At 46.3% G+C, this 27,202-nt stretch overlaps 2 protein-coding genes across 9 annotated transcripts in view; one reads left to right on the top strand and one right to left on the bottom strand.

Annotated features, from left to right (window-relative positions):
• The window catches only part of LOC106744578, a 68,295-nt gene extending 48,403 nt beyond the window's left edge, over positions 1–19,892 (bottom strand). Inside the window, exon 1 of the mRNA XM_014619480.1 lies at positions 19,030–19,892. Within this exon, the coding sequence (XP_014474966.1) occupies positions 19,030–19,429 (400 nt within the window). The 5' untranslated portion in view covers positions 19,430–19,892. The remainder of the gene's footprint in view (positions 1–19,029) is intronic.
• LOC106744579 (RIB43A-like with coiled-coils protein 2) lies at positions 17,849–26,450 on the top strand. Of its 8 annotated transcripts, none has more exons than XM_014619485.1 (8): positions 17,849–18,233; positions 22,695–23,192; positions 23,546–23,686; positions 23,819–23,982; positions 24,414–24,654; positions 25,333–25,560; positions 26,008–26,114; positions 26,183–26,450. In XM_014619485.1, exons 2-8 carry the CDS (start codon positions 22,914–22,916, stop codon positions 26,322–26,324), a joined length of 1,302 nt encoding a protein of 433 aa, XP_014474971.1. In that variant the 5' UTR covers positions 17,849–18,233; positions 22,695–22,913; the 3' UTR covers positions 26,325–26,450. The 8 variants fall into 8 exon arrangements, with proteins under 8 accessions (XP_014474971.1, XP_014474969.1, XP_014474974.1 ...); XM_014619483.1 differs by having other exon boundaries at positions 22,571–23,192; XM_014619484.1 differs by lacking the exon at positions 17,849–18,233 and adding an exon at positions 19,909–20,157.
• The last annotated feature ends 752 nt before the right edge of the window (positions 26,451–27,202 follow it).

The raw sequence follows: 27,202 nt of genomic DNA, 5'->3' as shown, positions 1-27,202 counted from the left end.
TAAAAAGAATTTAACCTATTTTATACATATATTCGGGTCATCCGAATATAGAGATAAGTCGTGTGTCAAAATATAGAGCAAAAAGAGTGGATTAAAACTGTATAATTGCCAACAGCTAAAACATCTGCCGATCAGTGTTAGGATCTTGTCAATTTGGTGTGTGAGGTATATTAATTTTGCTACTTATGTTTGTGTGTGCAGGGTGCTTTCAATCAACTGATGATCTTTGATTACATGGTTAACAATAAATCTAAAATTCGAAATCCTTTCCTTATTCCCCTTTCCTCAAGATTTATTACTTATTTATTTATTTTTGTTTTCTACATTGTAGGGAAGTGTAACGATGAAAGAAAAGACACTATCAGTGAATATTACTGCACATGTAAAAATAGTGCCTATATTATAGGTTGTTATGCCAACATCATATCACTGAATTGGTATCTAGGATATGTCTTGCTGATACGGATAGGTTTTTAAGGATATTAGTGACATATTTTTCAGCTTTGATAACTAACGATGAGCTGCCGAACGAGTAGAGCGACATCGTTAAAAAACTAGAACTATTTTCGACAAGAGTTTGAGGATCTAAAACTACTTAATTTTTAGTATTTTTATTATTATATGCCAGAAAATAGTATATAATATATAGTATATAATTTTATATACTATAAAACAGTATACAATTGATAACTGTATACGTTTTGCCCAAAATGGGCGAAGTTGTTCATACAGAGGCCGGAATCGAGCTATCAGAAGATACAGGAGGTCGATAAAAAAATTTCTGAAGGGCAGATCAAAGGAAAAATTAAGAATGCTGCGTTGCGCGCACGTGCGCGCTGCATGTTGTCGTAGGTCGAAAAATCGTCGTGCCAGGTAATTCAAAACCTGTCTCCGAGACACGCATCGTTGAACCGCGCAATTAAATATTCAGCTTCGCGGAATTAAGCCAAATTCCACGAGCTCTTACGCGGGAAGTGAAGGCGAGCGATGACTCGATCGGATTATTCGCTCCGCTGAGAATCGAGACGGCAATGATTAACCTTACAGTCGCGTGGATGGCAGGTGTCATCTCCATGCATATTAAAATGCATTTCCCAAAAATACTAACAAGCATCTTATGTCTTCGTGCACTGAAAAAAGGACTTCGTAATAATTACCAAACATTTAGTTATTTTTGCTGATTTTGTTCGTTGATTTGGTTAGAGTAGCCGAATCATTTAGTCGAAACTATTTAACTGAACGTTTGGTTTTAAATTGTTACCAAATTCTTCCACTGTGCATTTGCCAGTTAGGGGACCGCTCTTGTCTGTTCTGAATAAGAACTTTTATGATTTTCCATATAAATAAATATTATTGCTTTCTGAGGCGACTTTTTTTATTGAAAATGTCAATTTAAAAACGAAGCACACGACCACTCCGGGATTAACATTGCTTCTAATCGAATCCTCGTCAATCTCAATGTCTCTCCTTCAGCGAGTTTCGCAGATTTCTCGTCGGACGCGCGTGAATAATTCCACGAGTTCTCGAAGAGACTCAGGGTCCTAATGGTGACCCGACGCTGACTTTCCGAGACGATCCTCGGAAGCGCGTCGCGGCGGCACGAGGCGAGGCCACGTTCTTCACGTGACGCGCATCAGCGCAGAGTTTTCGGCGCGTGCGAGGTCGGGCCTTAATTGATCGTCGCTCAATTTGCCGCGAGAGGGTCGACGAAAAAGTCGCGCTGGATGACACAGCTCGGAATTGGCGAAGACCGACAGTTTGAGGTCACGGACGTCGCGGTGTGTTTTACGCGACGCGCGAACGTGTATTTTCGGGCCGTCGACTTATTTTTTCTCTTTCTTTTTCGCGAGTTACCGTTAACGCGCGACCGTTTCAGTCGCGCAGATTTCGCATTTTGCGGCGCGAAAATGACACGCGTGCGTGCGGATGAGGAGCGCGATGACTGGCGCGTCCGCCGCCTACCGCCTTGCTGCTCTTCTCGGCGCGATGAGTAAACACAACGCGCGCGGGCACGGATGAGTGTGTTATTTAGAGAATGACGCGCACGAGGCAGCTGGACGCTGGCCTCTCTCGGCGACGTCGCCGAAAGCTTGGAAATAGCGGGGCGAAATTAGGGCAAGGTGTGGAAAGCCCGTGTGTCCATTTTTACAGGCCTTTCTTCTTTTTCTCGTCGAGCGTCGCGTCGCCGAGAGACGTACCATCCGAGTGTCCCGCATCGGCTGCACCGCGACGGATTTAATTAGCGATCGAATTCATTTCCGAGCTTCATTCATATCCCTCTTTCGGGCGTGGAGACTTGATTTGTAATTAAACTCATTCTCGGTGCGAAATCGATCAATATCGAAGAATCGGTTGTGTCTGAACGATTAATTCGAGATTACCGTAACGCGGAGAGTTACTTGAATGGGAGGTTAATGAATCATCGTGGCCCGTTCGTTGTTAAATTAATTCAATTAATGAAAATTCGTTGTACGGCCTCTCCCGAGATTAATTATACTTTATAACGCTGAGAGGGAGCAAGGGAGGGGGCGCTTCAATGCAATCTTTCCGCGTCGCGAGAGCATATTTATTGGCGCGTATACGCACGCACGCACGCACGCACGCACTCGGCTATCTCCGGCGACTAAAAGCGCGCGAGCACTTTCTTCTAATTATCCAAGACATTTTCCTACGACATCCTCGACATGCGGGGTCGGTTGCAAATGGAGTCGCCGCTTCTTCCGCCGATATCTCTCACCCGTGTGCCGCCTTTTACCTTCCCCTCCCTCACTCGCCTGCGCGCCGGCCATAACACGGATCCGTGCTGGAATCGCGCCGTGCCGCGCGGAAAGTGAGAGCTAACTACCGTAAACACATAAATCAGGGGGCTAACTTCGTCGCCGAGGAGACAAAGTGCAGCCCCGCGTTCAAAGTCGATCGGTTCTCCCCGGGTTGACCCGTGACCTTTCCGCCTGCGATAGTAAATTTGCGTGAAAGTCCGCGCGAGGGCGGAAATTTAAAATTACGATGAGAGCGACCGTGCAATTTTAAAATAAACTCGACGACCGACGTAAATTCGAAAAAACAGATAATCGATAACCGAGTTTGGCGAGTTCTCTCGTTGCGCGCGTCGACGTATCCCGGAACGAGGTTTACATCCTCCGATTTTCCCAAATGCGGCGGAATTAGGAAAACTGCCGTGCCAGTGCTTTCGAATATTTTACTTCGTCATAGAATTACACCCCTAATTCGCACCGAAAAACGAAAAAAGAAAAAAACAAAAAAAATTAGAGAATACATAAATTCCGTCCTCATGTCTAGCGGAATCTCATTAGAGCGGGACTATTTTTAAAAACATCCTATGTATGTGCGTGTGCGCGTCTGGGCTGGAGAGACGCGCGCGCGCGAACACTAGTCGGCCACGCCTCGCGCCAGCCACCCAGCTTCACCCAGTTTTCCGCCGGCTTTTGATCGGCTGCACGGAAGAAAATCGACCAGGAGGAATATCGCAGATACTACGCGCGAGCACGGGCTGATCATGCGCGATCCAAGCGCGCTTTCACCCGACCGAAGCGCCGGGGACTCTCCCCGAGGTCGGTCATAGGCTGTCTCGGGACGTGATTTACAACCCCGATTCAGGCCGGGGCGAAATCTCGCGGGATCGCGGAACAATTAGCGAGTCCTTCGGCCGCGATTTATCAGCCGGCGCCGCTGTCTCCCGACGGAGAAAGAGAGAAGATGCGCGATAGGCGCGCGATAGCCGAGCGAAGTCTAAGGAGACGTAATTGCACCGGAAGATACAATCGACGCGGTGATAGATAACCGCGGTCGCTCGCGGGAAATTATCTGTCGATAATTGCGGCCGGTAAGTGCGGCCGATCCGGAGATACCGCGCTCTCACAATAACCGTTCGCGTTATTCATCACCGGCGGTGTCGGTGTGTAACGCGCGCTCGGAATTATACAACTGGGCTATTTTTGCGCTATACGGCACTTTATCTTCTCCGCGAGAATTCATCTCGAATATTGCACGCGCCGGCGGATTCGCGCGCTCACACGGGCTCGTTCGGTCGCTCGCGCGCGCGCCTTTCACGCGAGAAACGAAACGGGACCCAAATAGAAAGTCTTGCATAACATGCGCGGCCGTTCCCTAATTGTCTCGAACGCGCGCGTATCTACGAGAGATCGACGCTTTTTAGATCCGCCATTCCCGACTCTCTCATTCACGCGAATCATTTCCAGATACTCGGAGGTAAAACGTAACTCCGTCGCCGGTGCGTTACGCGACTCCGGACGGGCACCGTTTGCAAAACCCGTGAATTTTAATCAACCGGAAATTCGCTTCTGACTTTTTTCCGATGGCCAAAAAAAATGGTCGTTCGGACAGATGGAGTCGAAGCTCGATGTCGAGATTCAACGTCGAAATTCGCGCGCGGTCTAATCGAAAAATTCCTCGTCGAATTTCCCCTCGTGAAATATCCCGCGACATTTGCCGCATTTTCTCCCCGGTATCAATCGCCGGACGCATCGCGGAAATTCGAGACGCCGAGCGAGAACGGAGCCGATCGCGAAAGCCAAGATACGGAGGCAGCGGCGGCTGAGAGCAGGGGTTGACGGATCGATACCGCGACCTTGAGACACCTCGTCGCCTCGTTACACACCCGGCCAACCTCTGGTTCTCATGGAAGCCGGTTATCCGTTAGGTTGGAATGCGACGATGCGGATATACATCAGCGCGTGAATTTTCCGAGACGAACGTCGCTCGCGTTGTCGCGTGGGGGAGGAGAAATTTCCGCACCGACGCGTGGAATTTTCTAACTCCGTGTTCAGACGTCGCGTCCTCGCACGTGAGTTTATTTCCTCGGCAAACCTTTGGCGCTTTTCACCAAGTGCAATGCGAGCGCATTTGAACGGCGTCCCCGAAACGGTCGGCTTGCGACTCACGGACAACATTCTGAGATAAATTTCGGGCTAAACCCACGTCGAAATTTTAGTCTTACGTTAAATCTACTTTAATTCGACATTAAGTCTTCAAAGGTTTTTTATTGTGCTCCTTTAATACCACGTAGAAAAAAATTAGTCTTGAGCCAAGAATAGATATTCTCATGTACAAGCGAGAATATTATAAGCTTCTTAGATTTTTAATCTTAAATTGAGATCAAGTAACGTCGATACAAATTTAATCAAATCAAGACTAGAAATCTTATAAGAAAATTATGATATTCTTGCTTATACGAGAACATCTATTCTTGATTCAAGACTATTTTTTTTCTGTGTGCAAATGGGAAGTTATAGCAGTTTTCTTCAAGACTTAATGTAGAACTAAAATTTAGACTCCACAAATCTCAGCTTCCATTTGTAGCATTTAAAAAAAAAAAAACACTTGTTATGCTCCTTCGGTGCTACAAATGGGAACTTATATCCGTTTTTTCCACTTGAAGACTTAACATAGAATTTAAAGTATCGATCCAGGAATATTCTCCATCATGGATAGCGTCTTACTGATCAAATTTTCGATAACACAACGAGAACCGCACGAGATGCGAGACATTGTTTCAGCAGACAATGTACTCGGAGATTAAAAGCAATACATTCGCCAAGCGCGACTACGTCGATTCCGTCTCGACTTTCCCGACCTCGTCGAGGACATTCGTTCGTCATCGGGAACGTCGGCAGGAGTTCGACGAAAAGTGAGCGAGTTAACGATATGCCGCGTGTCACGGACGTGATGTTTTATTTCAAGACTTTTGCACAGTGGCCACCGAGTTAAGCGTATTCTTTCGCATCCGCACGGCGTCTATTTATAAAACAGGCCTCTAATAATGTGCTTCCACGGTCTCCGATGTGTCGCAGCCGACCATTTTGCGCCACGTGTTCTCGCCGCGAAGCGGGCACGGCAGAAATTAGCGTCGCCCGACTGTATCGACGCAAATGACTTTCCTCCTCTTTCCTTCCTTCCCTCTCATTTCCTTCTCTTTAACGAGGCTCTTGATATCTCGAGTTGACGGCGGAACGGAGTCGATTGAAAATACTCTTTTCATGGAATCGACTTCGGGAGGCGGGAACCTTGAATTTTTCGGCGAATAAAAATAGAATTGTAAATCTTAAAATACGTCACGGGCGAAAATATACGTGCCGAGACACAACGTTGCGAACGAAGGAGCGAGAAGGAATAAAGAGGAGAGAGAAAAAAGAAAGAAAGAGAGAGAGAGAGAGAAAGAAAGACAGATAGATAGATAGATAGAAACGTAGTTGAAATGCAGGTCAGAATACGTGGACAAAAATCGCAAGCGGCAAGTCCTTCCTGCCACTGGATTGTTACTTTCTTCCAATCGCGCCGAGATTCGCGCGCCTTATTCCCCCCCTATACCTGAACCTCGAGTCACTGTGCCAGGTGTCGAGCGCGCGCACGCAAGCAGATGCGTGGACAGCGCGTGTCGCGTTACAGACGTGCTCTGCCTCTCTTCGCGGAATGCAGATAGCCGCATGACTCGCTTCCGCCTGCAAACGCTTACGTGGTGCGTAAAGAGCGTTACGTAATGTACGTTGAGCGGATCGGGCGCGCGGCGTAACTATCCGCTCGTCCGATCCGAACGGGCGCGCATGAAACGTATCGTACGTGGATACGCGCGCGTGCGTGCGCGCGTACATGCGGGTGAACGCTCGGCTGTGTTCGCTCGGCGTCGACTACCGTCGACTTGCAACTTGCACGCACGAGATACTATCATCGCAGCCGCGCGCGCGAGTATGAGCTGTGCATCGAAACGCGCGCGGCGTCACAAACGGGAGAGCGGACAGTGGACTTTTCCGACCGCGGAAACTTTGCCTCGTCGTGAGCGCGCGCGCGCTCACATTTTCCGTCGCGCACACGCCAGCGAGTGCGTACGTCGTACTTGTCGCTTTTCGTGCGCCCGCGACACCCGCTCCTCCTTATCGAGACGCTTTATCCTCGCGTTTTTCTTTTCTTTTTTTTTGCGATAAGAATGATCAGAGAGCCGGTAAAAATGACGTGAAATTGTCTCGCGCTTTTGTCACCTGGGGGAAAAATGTAAAAATGATATGGTTCGTTTGCTTTTTTTTCGTAAAGAGCGTAAACTACACTTGGCCGTTGTCGTGCGTCTTCGTTGACGTGTCGCGTGATTTTCGATGAATTTGGAGAGAAACAGCCGTGGAAGAATGTAAAACACACACGGTGAAAAAAGTTTACTTGAATTAAAGATGTATTGCTCATAATTGTCAAAATTATGAAAAAATTACAAATTAATCTACATAGCACTTAAAAGCAACACCGAAAGTTTGACCAAAAGTTTGACGGTAATTTGGAGCCTGGATCAAAAGTTATTCCACTTTCAAAGAAGGTTGTAAGATGAAATGAGTTTGATAAGAATTCGAATGAAATTTGCACTACGTATGTAGTGCATTGAAATATTATCTAACTCATTGTTTGCGCTGCTAGCAGAAGATTGACCATTGGAAAACTAAGATATTTGTAACTCAAGTTGATACCTTTTATATTTGTTCCTTCAGATTAACGTGTTATCTTTAATTTCTCTTTTTAATATTTTCTAAATTAAAGATAAGATTTCGATGAAAAACTATTATGATATTATAGATCAATATGCAGGCATTATTCATAAATTTCAGAGTTACTGGCCACTGTTTTGAAAATACAGCAGTGTAAAGTTCATAACCTATAGTAACACTCGAAATACACACACACACACATACACATTTGAACACTTATATACTTATTTCTACTATTTGTGCATTCCTATTGGATTAACTGATATATAAATATAGCATTAATAAGAAAAATAAGAAATAATATTTTCATATTTAATATTATATATGTATATCTAACTTTGTTTCAAATTAACATTTAGTGTTTAGATAATGAAATAAATGTGTTAGAAACGTAATTTTGTGTGATAATACTACATATTAAATTTATAAATGGTTCTCTTCATGCACCACTGACAATACGGCACTAATGAGCAATACATCCTTAATGTGACAATGAACGAACCAAACACGTTTTCGTCGAACGGAACGGAATTCTTGGTTCTAAGAATTAAATTTGACTTGTAAGAGCGAGAAATTCTATTCTTTTTGACTAAAACGCGTTCAGTACGTTCATTGTCGCGTTAATTCAACCCGGTACGTTCATTGTCGCGTTAATTCAACACTTTTATCCCCGTGCACGTTCAACGATGATCCGCTACAATGTTCGATGGCGTGTTTGCGACAATCGGAGAATCTCCAGGTTCGGAAATGTGGAAAAGGTGTGACCGGTCTCGCGCGAAATATCTGTTATCTCACTTAATGACCGTCTAATCATGAGATCATAATACGCGTTACACCTTAATGCATAGCCATTGCACCTCACGTGCGTGTCGAACAAAGTATGCGGGCATGAGGAGCGCGATGTACAAAGGTTAAAAACGTTTCACCGACAATTTCGCGTTCGTTCCACGATCACACGATCGCACCGTGATATCAAATTATCCAGCATGTGCGCGCGCGCGCACGTAAGGCTTTGACTAATACGCGCACTGATAAACGCCGCCGCCGACGATGCACATATATCGCATGTCCGGAAAAAGTACGGTGTAATAAATTCGCTACGTGCATCGGGGTATGATTCGATGCGATTACCACGGTCGTGGTCGCGCGGCGACCGTGCCAAATTATTCCGCCCGAGTTCACGCTTTTTTCGACAAGCGAGCGAACTCTCTCCTTTTCCTCTTCTGGCCGTTATTTCACGACCACGCGGGGGAATATTCAATTAAACAGTTAATTATACCCCGCAAAGAAAAAAGACAGAGGGAGAAAGAGAGGCGACGTGTGGTGAAATTGCGAAAAAGTAAACAAGGTCGTAAACGCGGCGGTATATCACGGAGAAGATTGAGTCATCGAGTAGGGACTACGGGAGGGGTAAATCCAGATTCGCATCCGTTGGAAGAGTCAACGGTGGATCTCGTGATGTCCTGGCATACGTCAGTGAGCACAATATTGAGCGTAAAAAGTTGAAACTCGCGCAGTTCCGTTTCGAATGAGGCTCTCGGAGAGACAGCCGCGGTTTAATTACCCGAAGGTAACGACGTCCGTGACGCCGTGTCGTCTCCGTGCGCGGGACGGCGCGATAAATTCCGTTTTATACCGTTTCGCGATATCCGAGGAGACGGCGAATGCGGTGAGTCGCATCCTTAAGAGGAAGGTGGCACATTCGGGGACGCGGGTCTCCGGGATCTCGGCGTGCGTCGTAACGTCTACACCTTGGTACGTCCCGTTAACGGACCTCGCGTCGGTTCGCCGTCTGTCACCTACATACGAGAGTAGACGCGACAAAACGTTCTCCCGTTTTCTTGGCCGCGTGTTTGAACTTCTCGGACGCGTGTTCACGGCGAGCCGCCGTCGCCGCTCTATTAACCTTCGACTCTTCCACGGTTTGCGTACCCCTCTCGTTCGCGACGACGAGGAAACGGAGAGATAAAGCGGGAACGTTTGCCATTTAGAAGAGAGGAAAATAATACAGCCCGGGACGGTGCACCTCTGATTAAAAAAGGAATGCTAAATCCACGACCTCGAAGTCGACAAAGGATTTCACGGTGAAACTCTCCACGTGGCGCGATGCGTTCCTCTCTTTTCAGGGCCAAATATTTGCCCCGGTAAAAGTGCAAGATAGCAGGAGAAGAGTCGTTCGGCGTTTCAATGTCAGCGTCACGGCTATTTCTAGATATTTGCTATCGGACATCCGCTGCGGCGGAACTTGAGACGACGGAGCGGATGCGTCCAGCGCAAACGGGAATTATTGTTATCTCGCGTTTCCCCATCGAGAGTGTTTCTCAGGGCTCGCTCGCCCGAGGAAATTGTATATAAGTTGTTTGAGGAACAACTCTCGCAACAATTTCCTGGATTAAACGTCGGTGTCTCGCGTATCTCCGGCAAACACGTCTTAGATGCACTCATGCAACGCGACGTGTTCGAGGCGTTACGATACCCTCAAAGTAAGAAAGTCGAGCTGTTTATTAACACCGGTGCACCGAGAATAGCCGGATATTTAGAAAAGTTTTACACCTTATTTACGAGAAGCGACGAGGATCGATGCCGCTCGATCGAGAGAGCTCGATCACTTCAGCTCACGACAACAATAATATAATAATAACATGATGAGACGACGATATACTAATCATATCGTAACACACCCGATAACGCGTGGCGATACAATAATATATAACGTAACGTTATAGAAAATCTTCCCATCGACAGTTTCATCCTAACATTTCAGGAAATTCATATCGTTCCCCTCGTCTGCAAACATGCATTGAGATATTCGCGCGCTATCGAGACGCGTAACTGTGGCGACTTTTTATTTATACTCGTCGAGAGACGAGGCGGGATGATTCAACGTCGTGTTACCGCGGCGTGAAATCGTGACTACTTCGAGAGCATTAGCGTGTAGTTTACACGGTGCGATGGCTGCGCGCGCGCGTAGCGGAGCGAATGACGACGATATCGTGAAAATACATATATGTATATATATATGCGACAAAGTGCAAGTCTCCGATAATACATGAGCCGCGCGTAAAGCGAACACGGAATCCTGTCTGAATATATAATAAAAAGTGATGACGCGCGGGCACGCTCTCACATATTCGATGAGGCGAATACGCGCACGCCACTCGCTGAACTTTCCGGAATCCTTTCCAAATCCGATAACGCGACTCCACTTACGGCGATGATCGAAGGCTCTCTTTGAAATCAAATTTATCAGATAACCGACTGTTTGTAAACACCGTTTCTTAAACGAACGTTCAGTCGAGACGCACCGCTCACATACATCCTCTCTCTCTCTCTCTGCGAAGCGTGTACGATAAATTTTCCACAAGCCGAATCGCGCGCGCTCGTGTTCACGCTCCGACTTCGGCACGGAATTAGTCATCCGCGATAAAGATTACTTCTGTGAGTATTCTTTCCTATGAATATGGCGTGTAGATGCAAATCTGAGTTTACAGTTCGCGCGAGCAGCTCCGAATTCGCGCCAGGTTTTCGTTAGCGACACCGAGCCGTGAATACTTGCCTTTGTCTCGCCGCACAATACTGACGTTGTGTGCAGCGCGTCATTTACGCGCGCGCGCGCGCGGGCATGTGTGTGCGGGCTCGCGTTCATGTGACGCGGCAGCTCGTCTCTTACTTTAAAAGGAAGATTATCCTTCGCGAATGCTTTACGGCGCGACGACAAATCGTCTGCCGGGGAAAAGTCCGTTTAATAGCTACTAATTGCCACCGCCATTTTATTGCTATCGGCTTTAAACGTTTCTCACTTTTTCGCACCGGTGAAAATAAAAGCGACCGATATATCGATGATCGTTCGTGCGCTACGCGTGCACTTGACTGTATAAGGCTTATTGTTAACTAATAGTAACGTTTCTTTTTTACTCGTCATACTAGATATCGATCACCACGTCTGTACCTATCTACTGTTTTTATATATAAAAAAGCGATTAGCGTTGAAAAATGTTCTCTCGAAAGCGTTATCGGAACTCGAGGCAATTATCGTGTAACAACTCGGCATGATATAAAAAAATCGAAGATTGTCTTCTGAACGCGCTTACGTAATTTTGTGAAGCAATCTACCGACTTATTATTTTATCGACTCACACGTGTCTGCGTGCATTATCTCTCATCTCTCTCCTTCTTTCTCTCCCTCTCTGTCATACTCTCCCCCTCTCGCCCCCTCGTCGCGGGATATAATTATTTTTTCCACTTGGATCGCTACCACTCGTATCAACACGTAACGTCATTTCTTTATCCTATTGCGAAGTACATTGTCGCTGGCTCGAAGAGAAGGGAAGCTTATCTCTGAATATCGGCCGAGCGCAGGAAAGAGCGGCGATAACGTCGAGCAGCATGCTAGATCATTAATTTCTCACTCAATTAAAAGAGAATTATTATAGTCCTAATCGGGGAGTGTGATTCACGATATCGATATATATTAGCCATCAGTGCAAATACGCAGGCGTGCTAAGTTATTATTAAATTATTTTTTTCCAGATCGCGGCTCGATACAGAGGCCCGCTATCGGGCGTCGACGGTTATTAATTTATAGATATCCGCTCCGTGCTCGATTTCACTTTATTATCGCTAAAACGTCCGATCGTGTAATATCGTATATTAACGTCCGCAATTATTATTCCACTGTCCATGATAAATGTTCCCTCGTCATTCTTAAATAAATTCGCGTTTCCTTCCACGTTTGATTTTTCTCTTTGAAATTTCTGCGCCCCGTCCCTCGAGAGTTCACGGATCCCGCGTTTGCTGTTTCTCTCAGTCGTGGAAATAGCTTGACATTTTTCCGCCGCGGTAAATCCATCGAGACTGGCCGCGACCGAGAACCGGGCGGACATTTTACGATTTCCGCGTTGCCGAGTTACGTTCGCGGGGCGGGAATATTTTTAATCCGCCGGCAGTGATTCGTGCTCGGCATCCGGCATCAAGTCGGGACGGGCAGGAGAAAACTGGGTCAACCGGACTGAGGGATACCAGTCCGGGATAAGTAACTAGGTCAAACGCGCTATTATCGTCGGCCCGGGAGCGCATTATCGTGTATTTCGGAAACGCCCGATCACACGGGACGTAATTGACGAACACCGACACGGGGAAGGCAGGTGGACGTATGTTGCCGGCATCGTTGAACTTCGACCATCGTTTATCACTCACGATGTTATCCGCTGTTATCATTTAAATACTTGCGGATACCGAAGCCTAGGACTATCGCGCGACTCTGTCTCGTCGTTGTGTAAAGCCAGATAAAATAAATCGGCTGGTTAAATGGACTGAGCAAGACTGCGAAAGCTTTCCCGAGTCGAAATTTTCATGCTACTCTGACGTTCTTAAGAATAGTTTGCGCCTACTTAGATGGCCTATAGACTAATAGACACCTATTCTGACAATACCGACACTTTTTAACTTCTTTCTTGAACTTTTAATTCTATATATCGAATTCTAACGTTACCTTCACGCGAAGAAGAAATTAGCTGTTCATATGATACCACTGAAATTTAGTTATCAGATTCAGATTTTAGCTGTGTGAGAGCTACAAATTAGGTACAGGGACAAAGAAATTAGTTAAATTAACTAAATTTCAATTATATTATATGGACAGCTAATTTTTACCTGTCGGAGCTAGTTTTCAGCTGTGGGAGCTAGGTTTTAGCTGTGAAAGCTAATTTTTTTTCCGTACCAACAACCTATTTTAACGCTAAAACAGCGAAAATAGAAATTTAAGATATCATCAAGGTCAAAGTAAAAATTACATCATATCAGAATTGAAATTGTGTATATATATATATATATATATATATATACACAATTTCAATTCTGTGTGTATATATATATATATATATATATATGTATGCGTGTGAACTTATTTTTCTATTTTAATTCCTACTGTGTTGTAGAATTATATATGTGTAGAATGATATATGTTGAATGCAGAAAAGTTTAACATAGGATCACAATTTCGATTCGAGTTACTTCCGATATGAGAATGCTTGTCGATATTGAAACGAATAGAGCAAATTCATCGTCCCTTGAGCTGCGGAATGCGGTCTCGGGTCTTTCGGTGAACACGCATTGGATCCTAGTCTTTCTTCTACACGATCGTGCGACTGTGCGTTATTTTTTACTGCAAATTTCCCATGAGCTTTCCGTGTGAGCGAACAAGCGATGATTCCCTCGGGCCGTAGAGTCGCTTATTTCCTCTTTCGAGCTCCATTTTTCTAATATAACGAACCGATAAGTGCGTCCTGATAATAGCTTTCCCCTTATCGCTCTTGAATAGTACATATTCACGACGCAAACAACGCTCGAATTTGCATCACCGTTTTATAAAGACCAGGTATACGCGTTGTTTACGCACTCTTTGTCATGAAAACACTCGTTTAATCTCCTCTTCTTTCTCTTCCTCTTTCCCTCTCTCGTGCACGCGATCCAAATCGACTTCAATCGAGTGAGTCAATATTAACTATCTTGTTTTCATCACAATCTTATCGGCGTTGCCTAACGTAACGATCAATTTTCACTGGGTAGAGAATTTTACAGAGGGATTCTCATCAAGCGTGCAATCTATTAATGATCTTCCCGTAATCAGCCGTTGCTTCTGACTGCTCTGACGGAACCAAGCGAGCTCGACAAACACGCTCGACTAATTAAATAAACGTACCGGGACGCTCCGGTTTCTTAATTAATCTCGAGTATCGATTCGACTTGGCTCGGCCGGCAAGAATGCCGGCAGGAACGAGATAGACAATTCATTCCTCGTCGATGATGTGATCATCCTTATTTCTCCGGCGCGTCACGTGACTGGCTGTGGGCCTGTGCGAAATAGTGGCCTAACAGGATAGCTTCTCCCAGCTTCGACCTCGAGACATGTCAGACCAAGATCGACCTATCAGAAGACAACGGGTCTTCCATCACGAACATCTGGGCCCGTTTCGCCGTACGAAAAAACTCGCCCACCGCTGGGCGAAATATTCGAGCAGGCCGTGAACGAGTCTTGTTATCGAGAGACGATATTGCTCTCCTCGACGCGCAAATTAATAAAAACGACATCGACTTCTGACCGACTGAGCGAACGTCCCGTGTTGTTTGTTCAGATTTGAAGAATGGGAACGTAACATCGTCCGCGCGCGTAACGCACAAATGAATCGCGATTAACGTAACAATTACGTCAGCGGAGCGCTAACCGTGACGGTTGAAGATTAATCGCGGCTTCGGAAGAGAGCGAATTCTAGCCCGGCGTTTCGCAAGGAAGGAGGAGGCCGGAGAAGGGAGGGGGACGAGACCCGTGAATTTCATGCAGATTTCCGTCACTTCCCACCACCACCCCGGGTCGCCCGCCGACGCCGCGTGAAGCGGCGAACCTGTTTTTCGGTGAAGGCCGCCTTCCTAACATTCATCGCGGTAAGAAAACAATATTTATCAGAGCTTTATCTGCCATGCTCCCGGCACGACGATGACAATGACGACGATATTGTCGCGTTATCGCAACCTCACGGTATAATCGCACTTTTACAGGCGTCCCGCGTTTCTCCTTTCGCGTCGGCGGTCGCAGTTCTCAATCGCGTAACGTTATGCAGTCGCATATACCGAGTGTGTCCGCAAGATATCCGCGGAAAAATGAACGTGGCGGAGCGTGGCGGCGCAAGTGTTACGAATCAATAGCTTCGATATTGCGCTCGGATAGAAGTCGCGATAGAAGAGCAAAAAGGAAAGAAGAAGTCCGCTGAATTCAGCGTTTCCGAAGGTATCGATACGCGATTTGTGGAATTTCCCGCCGTCCGGTATCCCTCGCGACATCGTTGCACGCGCTCTCCCTTTTCGCATTTACCGCGGCACCGACCGTGCAAACGTCCAGCCGTTATACGAGTAGGTCATTAAGAAGCTTTCACGTCCGAACAACAAAAAGCAGCGCGCCATCGGGAAACAAATCGAATTAATGAGTATAATAGCTTTAAAACGGACGGGCGAGTGACGCGTCCATTCGCTAAATGGAGCGGCGTAAACGCGCGACGGTTTTAGCAATTTATTCGACCAGCACGTGCCTAGGCGGAGGTCACGAACCGCGCGCGTAGGAGGTCACGGAGCGTCGTTCCGTGTATAACGCGCGCCGGTACGTACGAGCCGGTCGCCACCGCAAGTATACCGGACAGCCGAGGTTTCACGGCCGCGTTCTCCCGCGCGTGGAACTATGCCGAGCCGAACGCGATCGCGGTATATTCGGCCGCGATCAAAACGAGACATTCGTCGATATTCGCTGGTGAAAATCGGCGAATCGCGCGAAGAAAGGTCGCGGGGAAAAATTTTGCAACTAATCACGGTTTAGCTGGAAATGTCTGGCCGCTGTTGCTAAAAATTCGCTGCCGCGACCGAAACTTCGGTCACTGTTGCTAAGTATACAGGTGCCACAGCTAACACATATCTACTGTAGCCAAACTTGTATACAGATAAAAACACTCTTATTTTGCAGAAATCCGTAATTCTCAACTTGTACGTATTGAAGTGAGGTTATATAGGGTTAAGCAGATGAAACTTGCTTATATGAAGAAATTGCTTATAGTTCTGTTAAAAAGATAATATTCTCGTTATTTAAGAATAATTTTCTTGAATTGAGATCAAGGAGTGTTAAACAGAAAAGAACGAAACTTTCAAAACAAGAGTTAATATTTTTAATTTGAAATTTCTTTAAGTTTAAATTGCATTATTTTTATTTGAATATATTTTATTCTTGGAGAAAGCAGTTTATATTATTAAAAATTGGCTTATATTGAAAGTTTTTATAATAATAATTTTTTGTCCTATTTCGAGGCTGAGGCAATAACATCACAATAAGAGGACGAAAGAGAGTATATTAACATAGGAGCCTCAGCGTAGGTAGTTCAGTGGTAAGAACAAACATCCGGCAAGCAAGAGGTCGTTCCGTATTTGAATCCTGGTCTAGCAACTCCGGTTTTCAAATTTTCTCTCCGACTTTTATAATGGCCAGCTTTTATATTTAAGATTATTTTAAGTTTATCTTTAGATACTGTAAGAGTCGCTTTATGGACTACAAAGCATCTAAGAATGAACCTAACCTTAAGACGGTTTAAGACCTAATTTATATATATATATATATATATATATATATATATATATATANTATATATATATATATATATATATATAATGAAATGAGAGCGTTCATATTGTTGGAAAAAGATTAACGTACATTTGATTCAAATATAGAATTATTCAAAATAACACATTCACCTTTCTGAAATAATTTTTTTAAATATTTTAACAAGATTTATTATTTTCAAAATAACTGTATTGCATTCTTTAGAAGATTATCGTGATATTGCATCTAAAATAATAATATTGTTGAAATTCAAGATTATTAAATTTTTAATTTGTAAAACGATTATATATCCTTGCTTATGTACGAAACAATTATCAATAGCTGAATCTCCGTTGTAACATACAGACATCTACAAGTTTAGCTATAGTAGACATATATCAGTCACGGCACTTGCAGCAACAGTGACCAAAGTTCTGCTTACAGCAGCAAATCTCCAGCGGCGAAAGATCTTCAGCCATGATTAGCCGCGCCAGCGAAATCATTTTTCCCGTGCGGGCGAATTCCCCGCGGAAGTCAATGTATGACCAGGATCAAGACGGACTTTCACTTCATTAAGCGGTAAAGCAATCGTCCGGCCGCAGCGTAAGATAAGAAATCTAACGCGACACTCGGCGCGACCGTCGCGACTGTCCCGTTAGAGAGCTATCCTAGCCCGAGCGCGAACGAGAGTTAAGGTCGCCATCGCGACGAGCATGACGTCAGCTCGATATATTTATGAGCACGCCCGAAGAAACGGAGTTCGCGCGCAAATAAGCCACGAATCGGATGTGTATTCCAAATAACCCCGCGCCACGCTTTCCACGGCGACTCATCCCGGCTCTTCCGACACGCGTCGCCGACCCCTTCCGCCCGCGAGCGTTCAAGGTCTCCGCGGGCACTTTTCACGAGCGCGCGCTTTATTGATCGCGGCGACCAAGAGAGTTCGCGAGAAGGTAGCACGTGGCCTTCGAGGTGATCCTCGGACAATGACACCCCGGTGGTCACCGCCACCCACGAAACCTCGTGTGCGAGCGCATTTCCGCGTTTGATAAAGAAGAGCCGACTGACGCAACGGCCGGGCGAATTCCGTGGTGGGAGGGAGGGAGGGAAGAACGATATCACGTTTCGGGTGAATTACAGCAGGACGCGTCAGTCGGTCCGTCCGTCCGCATGCGCGTAGCTTACAGAAATAGAGCTGGGAAACGTTTCTTCCCGGTAGAGGCGCATTATTAATTCAGTTTTGCGGGGAATATGGCTGTCTATACGTTCTCAGCGAATCGTTCGTACATGCGCGCGCGGAAAAAAGGCGAGAGAGGCGCATAATGACCTTGTTGACGACTGTGAAGGAAGTTCGATGAGACGTGATCGATCGCAGCCGGGATCGATAGAGCCGACGTTATCGAACCCGCGCGTCCATTCGACGACGGCCGAGTGACGATTAACGACGAAATTCGGATTCGCAGCGATCGACGAAATCAATCTTGCCGGTTGCGATCGATCAAAGCCTAAAAGTGTACGGCTTTGTGTTCTTAATTGAGGATACTTTGGAACACGGCAGGGGTTTCGGCCCGCTCTGCTGTCACTACTACTACTGCGAGGTAGTATCGAATTACGGAAGGTATACGCCAACGGCACTTGGAGGGCATCCCAATCGAGCGCGAGTTAAAGTTCACGCCGCGATAACTCGACTCGGACGAATCCCACGTAGAGGACTCCTCTTCCGAGTAGAAATTCGCGCGCCGAATCATCGGGGGAGAAATACATCGCGAGCGACGTGCTATGAAATTCTAACGCGACGCGTTGTCACGTGACATGCGTATAAAGATCAAACGGCGATGATGAGTGATACGTCAATTTTCTAAATAAACTTCGCCGACGTTGCGATGGTATCACGTTACTGCGGAGCAGAGAACCTCAACGAGACCTGTCAATCGCTGGAAAAATTCTCACCTAATCTAACTAAATTCTCACCTAATCGGCAAATCATCATCTCCGCCTTGAGTCAACGTATCTTAATTTCACGTGGGAACGAATGTTGCGAATTGAACGTCTTCGGAAAACACCTGCAGCTGAAAGCCAAGATAGATTCAGCCGCTGACACTGTTTTCCGCGATAAACTCTCCGCACACGATACCGTATCATGTTCCGAAGCGTGGAAAACATTCGAGAGATTATCTCAGCCGACCTTGAGCAGTCGCGTACAGTTTCATCGAGTGATCTCTGGAGCATTAATCGTCTCTACCCCCCTCCCCCTCTCAACCGCACGACTAATCGGTAGAAAGGCAACGAGACAGCGATATGACACGAAACGATGAGCGTACGCTCAAAGCCGTTCAGCCACGAATGACAGCCGCGGAGGGGCGGCAAGGTCCGACTACTATATTGATCACTGACCTTTCCTGCGGCCGAATGGCCCGAAGAACGTGCCGTTCTTGCCGATGACGTTATCGTCGATGTACTTCAGCAACTTGGTCGTGTCCTCCCCTTTCTTCGCGGCGATCGACTTGACGGGGCGTGGTGGCACGACCCTCTGATTACCGGCAGCCGCGAGAAAGCCGTTGATACTGGTAGCGTTGGCGGCGGTTACGGGGCTGTTGAAGGCTACGGTGATGGTGGTCGTGGTGGTCGTGGTGTTGGTCGTAGTGGTGGTCGTCGATGCCGCGCTCGTCGTCGGCTGGGTGGCCTGCAGGCCGGCGCAGCAACTGGCATTCGTCGTCTCCTCCGCCAGGGAGTTGATCCTGCGCTGCGAGCCGCTCCAGCTCTTGCCGCAAGAGATTTTCACCGAGCAGCTCATCCTCTCATAGTATCAGTCGCAACAGAGTTCATAGTAAAGTCAATAGTAAGGCGCCACGCACCACGGTGCAGCGGGTCACATGGGACTTCCGGGTGGAACCCCCTCGAGGCTCGCGGCCGTTTATTCCGGATGCGTTCGCATCCCTGCGAAACGGAGTGATCGCACGTGTTTGACTCTTGGCGATTTCGCGGCAATTTTCCCGACCCAGGTGGGACGAGGGGCGATGATTTCCCTCGGTTGCTCCGCACGAGGTGCACTGTTTTCCCGTCCGATGGATTGTCCGAGTTAAGGGTGGACGCAGGTGTGATCTTCCCGGGTGCCTCCGCGGGTCGTCCACTGGAACACTTCTCTCGGATCGATTCGCGTGGATCGTGTGAATGGCGTCAGCTTCCGTGCTGATGACAGTAGAGCGGTGTGTGCAGAAACACGCAATACAATCTCCTCGAGTGCCGAGGCGAGACTGAATGTCTGGTGGACGACGAGCTGCCCGGTTCACCAATGACGTCACCCAGCCACGCAGGCGCCTGAGAGTCTCGCTATGCTGCAGGCGCATCTTCTCTGGGACGAACGTGCGTTGCGCGATATCGCGGGAGAGGTGGACTTGCGGCGCAAATTGCGCGGAACTCGCGAGGCTGTGCCTTATCAGGGCTCTGTTTGTCAACGATAGTTTTTGGAGCACGCGCTCGGGACGGCGGAGGTGAAGGAGGTGGTCGCGCACCGATAACTCGGTGAACTCGCGCGGCGATGCACTCTCTAGCCGCCGAACATGGCGATACTTTGGAACTCGCGTAAACCAATGTCTAACCGGATCGAATTTTGACGATCGATCGTGTTTTTCACGCGATGAAAATTGCAACGCCGTTTTCACGATGCGACATGACGATGCGGCGAGGATGGATAATCGATATTTTTTATATTTCTTTTTTTATGAGATTCACGTCGTGTTCGAGAGAAAGAGAGAGAAAAAGAGAAGGAAGGAGGGAAGGAGAGATATATTTAAGGGGAGAGAAATGCAGTTTAAAGTGAAATAAAATAATAAGTGTCAGGCTCTCGGATGAAGTAAAGAACAAACATAGAAACAATAAAATAGACGATAAGAGCCAAATTGAAGAATCTCAATAGCAAAATATTTGATGAAAATTAGAAATCAGACGCAAGAGTAGTATTTGAACGTTTCCAACTAAACTAATGGTCAAAACGTTCAAATACCAGGGTACCTGATTTCTACAATTTTAGCCATTGAGATTCAATAGCAATTTGGCTCTTATTGTTTATCTTATCTATCTTATTGTTTTGTGTTTATTCGCGATTTAAACGTTCCCCTTACGTACCTCGTCATAATTCAATCGCCTTTGAATCGATCTTCATTCATTTTTCGCCAAGTGGTTAACTAATCAAAATAAAGATGATATCACACGTTGTTTTCGTTACCGCTGAGCTAATAACGATCACGACCAGTCGTATCTCTTAATGTCGACCTTGCGGGTTACGATCCAGGCTCGGGACTCTTCTGCGAATCCGCGTTTTATCGGAAGAAGCGATGCGATTAACCCATTTAAAATATTTAATCGACACTTACTCTACGTCGTTTTCGTTACCGCACAGCATTGCCGCAATAATACGATGACAAATTGTACCGTGCGGCGTGCGTATGCAAGATACTTTCACGAAATCAACAGATAATGGTGCAGTATACATGTTTATATCATCATCGACAGCTGCTCTCCACGTGATACGCTCTGCTGATACGAATGTCTCTTTAACAGCTGAATAATTATCGAGCGACGCGCGCGTTTTTCCGACGAATAGATTACCACGTGATCGAAGTCAAACATCGGGGAGGCTCACACCAACGACGACACCGAAATCACCGTGTATTGATCGTAAAGACGTAATTACCGAGAATAAAAGGCGGCCCGAGAGAGCCGTCCGAGAAAAAGCGTCTTCGCCCGCAGCGGTAGAATTAATAGATCGAATTAGGAGCTGCGATTACAAACACTCCGAGACAAAATTCTAGTTTCCACACTGATCCTGCGGGTTCCGTTAAATTCGAAGGATGTGAAGGATCAATAGGCAATTTCAAAATGTAACATTATACAGGCTATTGGCCTACTTTAATCCCACGAATGGTTACTTACTGCCGTTTTCTTTATGTCGAAGCTTGAAGAAGCATTTTAAACATGATTTAATATTCGAATATGCTACCTGCATTTAAATCTTATTCTTAATTTCAATAAGCAATATATTATGTAACTTATTTAACTTATTTAACTAGAGATCAAATATGTGCGATAAGCAAATAGTAAATAACTCATTAAAATAGCTTATATAATGTTGTAACTCGAGATTCTCCATTGGTCCTTTAAATTCAACGGAATTTGCAGGATTAATGGAATTAAACTTTAACTCGTAACCTACTATTATTAAAGTGCCTTTTTCGGCAGTCTCCCGAATTTAAATTCTGGACCTATGTTAAATCTTTAATTCTATATCGCAGGAGGCTAAGATAATTCTTCCAATAATATTTATTCCTATTTTGTTTCTGATAACGTCTTAAATTCCCGTATCCACAGTTTTAACGTCGAAATAGGTTGTTTAAGGCAGCGTTAAAATGAAATCTGTAGGATTAAAGGTTTAAGAAAGAAGTTAAAAAGTGTCAAGGTCATTAAAGTAAGTTTTATCAGCCCACAGACCGCCCAAGTAGGCGCAAACTATCCTTAAGAGCGTCAAAGTAGCGTCGGAATTTCAACTCGGGGTAAAGCGTGTCTTACGAACATGCGCTTTCAGTACACAAGAGGTCCCACGTAACACAAATATCGCGAATATATTGCCTGTTACTTTTTAACGACTCTTTCAAGTCGTTATTAACGCATCAGTCTGACACAAGAATTTTATGACACGTTTGGGTTAATCAATGTATTAATGACGCAAAAAATTAAAAAGAGAAGCAAACTGCGAACACACGTTTAATACTTCGAAAGCCAACTTTTATACTAATTAGGCTGAATGAGGTTTGGCATCACGCTTTTTTTTTCAAATAACTCTTTAAACTACGTGATATAGGGATGAAAATTGTCGCAACGCGTCGTATCATCGTGAGCCTGCTACCGTCTCCAAATTAATCTCGAACTATTATTGCAGCAGGTGTTATCGATTAAACGATTAACGTCTCTTGCCGGCGTTATCTTATTGGAAAGCTCTCGTGTCGAACGTCTGAAATAGCCCTCTTTTATTAGACAGAGACCGGTAATTTTTCTAATTACAGGGTAACCCTGTCAACGTCAATAAGTCATCGGGCACGTAAGAGCATCGTGTGACGAGCGCGATATAGCGCGATAGTGCAATTGATCGGCGCTGTGTAAACGCGCGAGAAGCCAAGTAGAATCGCGAGTTGATAAATTCGTGCGGTTGAATCACGAACGTGCCGCACGAACGAATCTACCGCTTACACGCGATCTCATGTCCGCGGCGGGGCAAACTCACCATGGTAACGAGTGTGTGGACTGCAAGACCTCAAAAGCTCGATACTTGCCAGCCCCGAAAGTCTGGATATGTTCTCGCTGTTCTCGTGTACATAACCTTGCCGCGGTATCAAGAAAGTGGCGCGCGCCTTCCGGATTTCTCGCGAAAAATACCCGCGATGCTCAAATTTCAACACACCACGCCGGAGGATCTCAAGATCGCCGCTTCTATAGAACACAAACGACGGCTCGAGGAAGCGAGGAAACTGCGCATCTTCGACCCTCGCGTCAGGAAGATCGGAGTGAGAATCGAAATTCCGACTGCAATCCGCGATCCTCCGTCACATTGCTCGTTACATTATCTATTTACACATACATTTCCTATTTTTCATTAGATTCATCTCGATTTTTCGAGCCAAGTCTCGTTACTGAAATTCAATTTGTAACGTAAGTTTATTCAAGTGCGAGTCCGTCCAATTACTTGAGAGACAACCGTTGCGTTGATTACAATTTATTTCCGGCCGAGTTGGCTTTGTTTTACATATACTTCGTCGTGAAGGTTGAAATTCCGTCGGCTCCGTCGTTTTACTGATCCGACACCCGGGAAGTTGGCCGGTTCGATGCATAACGATTCGCGCGATTGTTTCCCTGACAGATAGACAAGGCATTCTTGGATAGGCAAGTCGAGGAAAAGAAGCGGCTGCGCGAGCAGGAACAGGCGAAAGAATGCCAATTGAACGAGGCGCTAGTTCGCAGCAGCCAGCTTGCCGCGCATCTGGAGAGGCAACAAGAGGAGGTAATCGAATGCCGTCAATGCCGATAATTACGCGGGAATGTCCGCACGCTACAGCTGGTACTTGCGATTTTTGGACTCGCGATCAAAGTTGCCGAACGAGGCGGGGATAAGGAGGTATTCGCTTTTCCACAGGAGAGACGTCAAATACACAAAGAGATCGAGTCGTTTCGACGGGAACACCAGCGGGCCGAGGACCGGCGAGATTACGACTTGTATGACCCCGAAGCGTTGAGGAAATCGCTCCCGCTGCGAGTGGATGACGATGACCCGAACTTGGGACTAGCGTCTGCTCAGAAGTACGTAAATAGTCTGATTAGCACTGTCAACAGTGGCCGATCGGCGGAAAGGCGCGAGAGAGGAGAGGTTTATCTCCGCCGAGGAGATAGAAACTCGAGCCCGCGCGCGCGCTCGCCAAACGCGTCGCATTCTTCTTTCCTCGTATTCGCAAACCACTCGTCGCCGACGAGTTTTTATTGAAACTCTCTTGATATTTGAAGGCTCATCGCGTGCGTGAGAACGAGAATCGCTTCTGCGGTCTCTAATCCGCGCGATTACCACGGCTCGGCGCGCGAGCTTCTCTCCTCTTCCCGGTGCTAACGCGCCTAACGTCGCAAAAATTCCCGGCGAGAATAATAATTTAACCCGCAACCTGCTCACCCTGGCGCAATGATAATGAGCGTAACATTGCGGCGAGGTGGAACGAGGTGAAATATTAGCGGCTGCGTAGGTTCGAGGGCGAGGATCCCAATCTGCACGAGCGGCAGGAGGCGCAGAAACAGCAGATGCGTTGGTGGATCCGGAGGCAGAAGGAGGAACGCGAGGCGGCTGAAAAGGTGCGACGGGAGATCGAGGAAGCCTATCAGGAAGTCATCCTTTCCAGGGACGAGCGCGCGGCGACGCTCGCGCGAATGGAGGAAGAGTGCCGGCGAAGGCTGAACGAAGCCACGGCGAGATTTAATTGCGCTTTGGTATTAAAGTTATCCACTTGTTAAAGTTAGTTTTGCGTATCTTATCGATACACGAAAGGAACAAAGAGAAGAAGAAGAAGAAGGCGGACGAAGTTGTAATTTTCCGACGTAGGAACGGAGAAATTCGACAATTCACATACGTGGAGTTGAAAAATGACAGAACGAGAGATTACGATCGGGACGAAAGTCGATATTAATTCACGTTGCTGGCCGTATTCGGGACGTTGCCTCTTTCAGAGGTCGTAAACGTCTTTCTGACGCAACTGACCTTTACGTCGGCGGTCGAGAGAGAAAAGACGATTGCAAAGCGCTTAATTGTAGCCGACCGCAAGTATAGCGAGGAACTCGGCGACTTTTTTTGCGTAGTTGCGTGCATCTCTCTCTCTCTCTCTTTTTCTCGCACTCTTTCAGTCAGCCGCAGGGTATAAGGAGAGCCTACACGAACGTCGCGGCCGATGAATAAACCTCGTGACATCATCGAACAAAGTGCCGCGATAATTTGTCCCGATAACCGCGACAAAGTGCCGACGATTTTTCCTTCCTTCCGTCGCCATGCTCTCTGGCCGATATTAGCCTCGTTACTTCTCCTTTTCCTCGTTTACTCGTGTCCCTGGCCGGTTTTTCTCCGCGTCATCGCGGGTTCGCGGAAGCGCAAATTTATCCTCCGTACGATTGCAGGCCACGGAGCAACAGCACCGCCGTCAATGCGAAGCCGTTCAAGAGGAGGAGGACAACAAAGCGGAAATCTATAATCACGTGACTGGGGACTTCCTCACGGAGGCCAAGGAACAGGCCGAGAGCACTCGCGGTCCACACAGACCGTTGGTATCACGGTACAAGGGCATGACTGAAGACGAGTTGAAGGTCTTCAGGAATGCTCAGCTGGAGCAGATAAAGGAGCTTCAGGTTAGTCGAAAGGAACTGGATTGTGCTTATTTGACTGATAGTCGTGCGTTTCATCTTTTAACTTTTCCTCCGTGTGAGAGGCTGCAAAGCGTCAACCTGTATTGTTGAAAAAACACGAACGAATGCGGTGTCGTGTCGCGAGAATTCGCCAGGTCGAGATTTTGCAAATCCGATACGTTGAAAGCAGCTGGCGACACCCTTATACGAGCTCTGGGCACGTCATGTATGATGTCATTGCGCGAACAGCGGATCCATGACGACACACGTATTATTAGCGTATTCAGAATGAATGTTTCGTACCCGAGTGGTGCTTCGGGTTTTATATATCTTTCTCTCTGAAATATATTCGCTGATGCTTACAGACTCATCGTCAAGCTATCGGCGTTTTTCTTCGATAAATACTTCACCTTCAAATTCCTCAGCTTTTTCTGAACTCTCCGGTTTCAGAGAATCAAGCAGGACGAAAAACGCATGAACGAAGACTGGGATCGTATGATGACTTCGCATCTTCAAACTGCTTACTCATATGCGCGAGAATTGGAGCAGAAAAAATCGTAAGAATTTCGCGATTCTCGTCGGATTGATTTCCTCGCGTTTAAATGCGAAATTGTACTCTCCTCAGGGAACTGAATAAGAAGATCGCAGAGGAGAACTTGCGGATGGCCGAGCGACAAAAGTCACATCAGGATTATTTGAACCGCGTTCTTTACAAGAACATACCGGCCGCCGCTTTCTACGAGCAATTTAACAAAAGTACACGTTGAATGGCGACGGTGGCTCTCATATGCGCGATGCATTCCCGAAGAATTGGACGGATATGTCGAAACATAATTGCACAAATTTATAAAATGAGAAGTTAATATTAATAAATCGACCGTACTGGCAAAATATTGATGTTGGTCTTCAATCTTCAGTGTCTCGAATTCACATGCAGCTTCGGGAGTTGTAATTATTACGTAACTTGTTAACATCGATTAAGACTGTGTACCGAAATTTCACTGCCAGTGCTGAAAATCCCAAGTTCACGTTACACATGCTACAGATTTTCAGCGCTGTCAGTAAGTATCGGAACGTAGCTCAAGTGTCACGGTCTGTTTACCGCGTTTGGTAAAGTCGACGACTGTCGTGCGATTTTATTTCTGGTCGATAACATTGATTCCCCACTATGAAGCGCGTTACCATGCGCCGGCGAAAGCACTGGCCAGACACTGGTAAGTATTCGTGTCCGACGGAAGAAATCCGACGTATAAATATACGTCGTATTTAGAGATAATCGGAAACTTCTGATGGTTCGTCGACGGCCGATTATCGATAACTATCTGCGACAGCAATTATTTACGGAATTTTTTCTCTTCAACGTACTCGCGTTGTTCGGCGCGTCGTCATCATAGGAAAATCACAGATGTAAGATGTTATGATATCGTATATTTCGTCATCTCGTCACGAAACGCATACAATGTATCTATTTCTTCGATTGTCGAGTAAAACTTAATATCACAGGCGCAGATGTATATTTACTTAAGTTGTTACACAATTAGTGTAAAATTTATCCCTTACGTATCCTACACTATTCTAGTCGTATCTTATAATTAAGTGCTTAAGTTTATCGTTCTACTCTCGGTATGTCTCGTATAACTTTGAA

Source organism: Dinoponera quadriceps, unplaced genomic scaffold, assembly GCF_001313825.1.
Source record: "Dinoponera quadriceps isolate SergipeBrazil2010 unplaced genomic scaffold, ASM131382v1 scaffold1169, whole genome shotgun sequence".
Lineage (NCBI taxonomy): Eukaryota > Metazoa > Arthropoda > Insecta > Hymenoptera > Formicidae > Dinoponera > Dinoponera quadriceps.
This window is presented reverse-complemented; position numbering and strand designations above follow the sequence as displayed.